This window comes from Propithecus coquereli, unplaced genomic scaffold (assembly GCF_000956105.1).
Source record: "Propithecus coquereli isolate 6110/MARCELLA unplaced genomic scaffold, Pcoq_1.0 Scaffold193, whole genome shotgun sequence".
NCBI lineage: Eukaryota > Metazoa > Chordata > Mammalia > Primates > Indriidae > Propithecus > Propithecus coquereli.
In genome coordinates this window covers 3,106,495-3,110,651 of record NW_012144190.1, presented here as the reverse complement: position 1 = coordinate 3,110,651, position 4,157 = coordinate 3,106,495, and the positions used below count along the sequence as shown (strand labels likewise).

At 57.9% G+C, this 4,157-nt stretch overlaps 2 protein-coding genes across 4 annotated transcripts in view; one reads left to right on the top strand and one right to left on the bottom strand.

Annotated features, from left to right (window-relative positions):
• Window positions 1-2,309, bottom strand: part of TULP2 (tubby like protein 2) — an 8,527-nt gene extending 6,218 nt beyond the window's left edge. Inside the window, exons 1-5 of the mRNA XM_012643029.1 lie at window positions 2,278-2,309; window positions 1,770-1,821; window positions 1,201-1,369; window positions 354-491; window positions 11-103 (exon numbers count right to left, since the gene is read on the bottom strand). Coding sequence (XP_012498483.1) covers window positions 11-103; window positions 354-491; window positions 1,201-1,369; window positions 1,770-1,821; window positions 2,278-2,309 — 484 coding nt within the window. The remainder of the gene's footprint in view (window positions 1-10; window positions 104-353; window positions 492-1,200; window positions 1,370-1,769; window positions 1,822-2,277) is intronic.
• An 805-nt stretch (window positions 2,310-3,114) lies between these two features.
• Window positions 3,115-4,157, top strand: part of NUCB1 (nucleobindin 1) — a 22,745-nt gene continuing 21,702 nt past the window's right edge. Inside the window, exons 1-2 of one of the 3 annotated variants that reach the window (XM_012643081.1) lie at window positions 3,115-3,440; window positions 3,832-3,983. In XM_012643081.1, the coding sequence (XP_012498535.1) occupies window positions 3,843-3,983 (141 nt within the window). In that variant the 5' untranslated portion in view covers window positions 3,115-3,440; window positions 3,832-3,842. Of the gene's footprint in view, window positions 3,441-3,584; window positions 3,704-3,831; window positions 3,984-4,157 lie in introns of those variants that run through there. The other 2 variants (XM_012643078.1, XM_012643080.1) reach the window with 2 other exon arrangements.

The window sequence follows — 4,157 nt, the reverse complement described above, 5'->3', positions numbered from 1 at the left end:
GCCAGCCAACCCCTTCGTGGAGTTCTGGGAGGCTGTTTATCAGGTGTGGGAGACACGAAAACATCCTCCAGGCAGACTTCCTCCAACTCAGAATCAGAACCGTCTGAGAGCCCGGATTGGGAGAAGGGCTGAAGACCGGGACTCCTGAGTACTGGGGAAGGAAGGGCTGGAGACTCAGATCCTTGGGTGCTGGAGAAGGAGGCGGCTCAGGACCTGAACTCCTTGCTGTGAGGAAGGAGGGGCTGGGGTCCTGGACTCCTGAGTCCTTTGGAGAGCAAAAATTACGGTCCCAGACTCCTGGGTTCTGGTGGGAGCGGTTCTGGGATATAGGCAGTCCAAGGACTCCAGTTTACCTGCTTCTGTCGGCGATGCCAGGGGACCGCGCTCGCCACTGCCATCTCCACCACAGGTCACCGTGTGCGGGACCCTGCAGGCACCACAGCTCAGATGTGCCTCTGTCACTCTCTCCTGGAAGAAAGGGTTCTCAAGGCCTGGAAGAAGGTGCGGGGAGGTGCATTAAAAACAATCCAGACATTCTGGTCCTAAGCAAAGGAAAGGAGATCTGCCCCTTCATTCACTGGGCTCCCCAATTCGCTGACCACCCAAATCTCCAATACTCACCCAGAGCCCAAACTCCATCCTAAGGCTCAAACAAGCACAGCTGCTATTTTTGCTTTTTTCCCCTATTTTTCCCAGGCTGGTCTCGAACTATTGGGCTCAAACGATCCTCCTGCCTCAGCCTCCCAAGTAGCTAGGATTACAGGCGTGTCCCCCGTCGCCTGGCCCCTCTCTCATTAAATTGTTGTGGGATTAAACAGTCCCATGCCAGACACGTCTCTAAATCACTTTAGCCCCACCCGCCCGGCGCTACCTGGCCCCACCCAGGACTCCCTGGACCCCGCCTCCGCAATCTCTGGGCGGTCCCCAGCTCCCCTGTGCTCCACCTCCAAGCTCTGCCAAGTCTGAACAAAGATTCTCTCGGGCCCCGCACCCATTGTACCGTGTCCAAACCCCGCGCTCTCTCTAGCCCCGCCCCCGAACCGCACAAGCGCCGCCCTCGGACCCCACAGCCCCGGCTCTCAAACTCTCCAGGGGTTCGGCCAGGGCCCCCCCCCATCCACTACCAAGTCCCCGCCCTAGGGCTTCACTAGGCTCCACCCCTCTGACTCTAGTAGGCCCCGCCCACCAGCTCCCACAGACCCCTCTCCAGACTAACGAGGAGCCCTGGGAGCCTTTGCTGAGCGCTATCACTCCGGAGGTGCTTCTCCAGCCGCCACAGTCGCCGGAGCCGCAGGGAAGCATCAGGATTGGCCTGAACCATGAGGGGTTCTTGGCGCTTCCGTCGTTGCTTCTTCTCAAACAGCCGCCACTGTGGGAGCAGGAGAAGGGGGGCGTGGGGGCCAGGAGCAAGAGCCTGCATCGGTGGGAGAGTTCGTGAACCCCTTCCTCCACTGTGTCCCAGGTGTCTAGGCCCGCGGTCTGTCAGCTCCTCCTCCCTCAGATCCAAGAGTCCTGGCACCCAACCCCCTCCTTCCCTGGATCTGGGAGTCCTGCCCTCTGGAACTCTTGTTCCTTAGAAATTCTGGAGTCTCATCACCAGGGTTTATTTGCTCCTTTAGGATCCTGATGTCTTATTTTCTCATTTCCTAACTTGAAGTCCAGAGACAGCCAATATGGGCTGGGAGTCCTAGAGCAAGTCCTGGGGATGGGGCTCCTAGGAGGCCCAGAAGACGGAAGAGTGGGGGTGGCAAGATTCCTGGGCATAGTACCTGCTGTTCCAGCTTCTGCAGCCTCAAGGCGGCAAGCTCTTCCACCAGGATGCTGAGAGAGATGCGGGCTCATGGTAACAGCAAGCAGGGCACCTAGGTTGCTCAAGAACCTCTCCCTCCGTCCTCCTTCCCCTGCCCAGCTTGAGTTCTGAGCACATGTGAGGTCATAGAAGGTGCAGAGCTGGAGACTGCTCCACCAGTTCTGAAGCTCTTTCAGCACTGGCCCGTCCAGAAGCCACGAGTCAGAGATCTCAGGCCCCTCCTGTCTCAGGACTCAGGAGTTGGGAGCCCCCAGGCCCTCTTCTTTCAAACCCAGACATCTTCACCCTAGCCCCCTCTCTTTAGGACACAGGAGTCCAGGTCCCCTATCCTTTCCTGCAAGGCTAATGATGCTGAACCAGCAAACATGGTTATGAGGCCAGAGCTGAGTGCCTGGGGGCATAATTAAGCTTTAAGCACCCCCTTCCACCTCCACTCCCCACCCCTGCCCATCTGTTTGCCCACTCACTCTTTCTTCCATGTCTCATTCTCCTCAGACATTCTGTAGAAGCAAAAATAAGGAGTCAGGATCCAGAACCAACATCCCAATGGACCCTGCCCGCCAACATCTGACCCTAAGCTTTAAATGTTCTCCTGGACCCAGGTAGCCCAAATCCCAGCACCACTCCTGTTGGGACCCAGTACGCTGTTTCCAGCTTTCCTCACTATCGGGACCAGAAATCCAGTTCTCTTTCCCCCAAATACCTAACTCCGGCACCCAGGCATCAGAACTCAGGACTGTGGCCCCACACACCCAATCCCTAGTGGCCCAGACCCCCAGCACCCACCTGCCTGGGATCCTGGAGACTCCTCTTTCCCTCGTGCCTGGTGCCCGGAGAGACTGCTCCCTTGCTCACATTGAAGCCTCGGTGCCTTGCCTCTCTGGCCAATCTCTAAACATACCTGACCCTCTCTTTGGAAGCTGGGGACCTAATCTCTGAGTCTCTGGGAAGTAGATAGGAGAGAAAAAAAAAAGGGCTCGGAGGGAAGGGGGATTCCCACTGGGACCTGCCCTGGTCCCCTCCCTCCTGGCTCCCCACGCTCCACTTCCAACAAAGCAATGACTCCTAGCCCGCTGCAGCCAGGCAACCCTGCTCCAGCGGTTCTGAATTGGAATGACATGTGGGTATTCCTTAAAGGTACCCGAAAAAGGCTGCCTCGCAGTATCATTCTACACATCTTGCTTGCAAGAAACTTATGAGGTGGATTTTGCAATTGTTACTGAGCTGTAACTTGCAAACACTTCTTCAGGGGAGAGTAAATGGGAAAACCACAACTCCCATGGGACGAAGGAGCCACGGCGCCTGCGGAAGTGGACTCACGTTCCCTGGGCCTGCAGGGAATTGTAGTTCTCCTTGAAAGTCTCCGCCCACTTTTTGCCTAAAAGGCAGGAAATGCGGCGTCAAGAAGTTGGCCTTTCGAGAAAGGAGGCGAAGTTTTCGAGAAAAGACGAGCGACTTCGGCAAGGGGCGGGGCTGCCAGACGTGGACGAAGGGGCCCAGAGCCATCGTGGACCAATCAAACTTCTGGGGCGGGCCCTCTGTGGGAAAGTAGGCGTGGCCTAAGGGGGAAATCGCTGGGAACGCACCGGAGGTCCTTGCCCGGGAAAACGCCCTCTGCGGTGGAGGAGAGGTGAGGGCCCGGGGTTCCAGACTCGTGGGTCCTGGGGAGGATGGGAGCCAGAAAGCTGGAAGACTGGGTCCCCGGGGAAGATGAGCCGGGTGCCAGTACTTCTAGGTCCTGGGAAAATAAGATTCGGGGGCCTGGACTCTTGGATCTGTGGGAGGTGGGGGCCGAGCTCCTGGATTCCCGAGTCCGAGGGAGGAGGGTGTTAGAAGCCAGGACTCCTGGGTCGGAGGAAGGGAAGGCTGGAGTCCTGGAATCTTGGGTCCCGGGTAACGAAATGCTTTGTGTCTTGATTCTTGGAAGTGGGGTCGGCGCTGGGGACCCAGACTTCTGGGTCCAGGGGAGGAAGAGGCTTGGGACACAGTTAATCCGTTATTCACCTCTCCGTCCCTCACAGACGACGCGGCCATGCCTCCCTCTGGATCTCGTGGAGCCCTGCTCCTGCCACCGCTCCTGCTCCTGCTGCTGCTGCTGCTGCGCTCTGTGCTGGCCGTACCCCTGGAGCGGGGGGTGCCCAACAGGGAGGAGAGTCCTGCGACCGAGAGCCCCGTGAGTGGCCCTGCCCTGCTCTCCAGCCAGGTGTTTGCAGTGTGGTACTACAATTCCTGCGGACCCCTGTGGCCCTTGGGTGGATACTCCAGTGACTTCCTGGCCCCACGTTTATGGCTTCTCGTTTGCCTGACATTCTTTGCCAGTACCAGGGGTTTGATTTGATGAAAAACT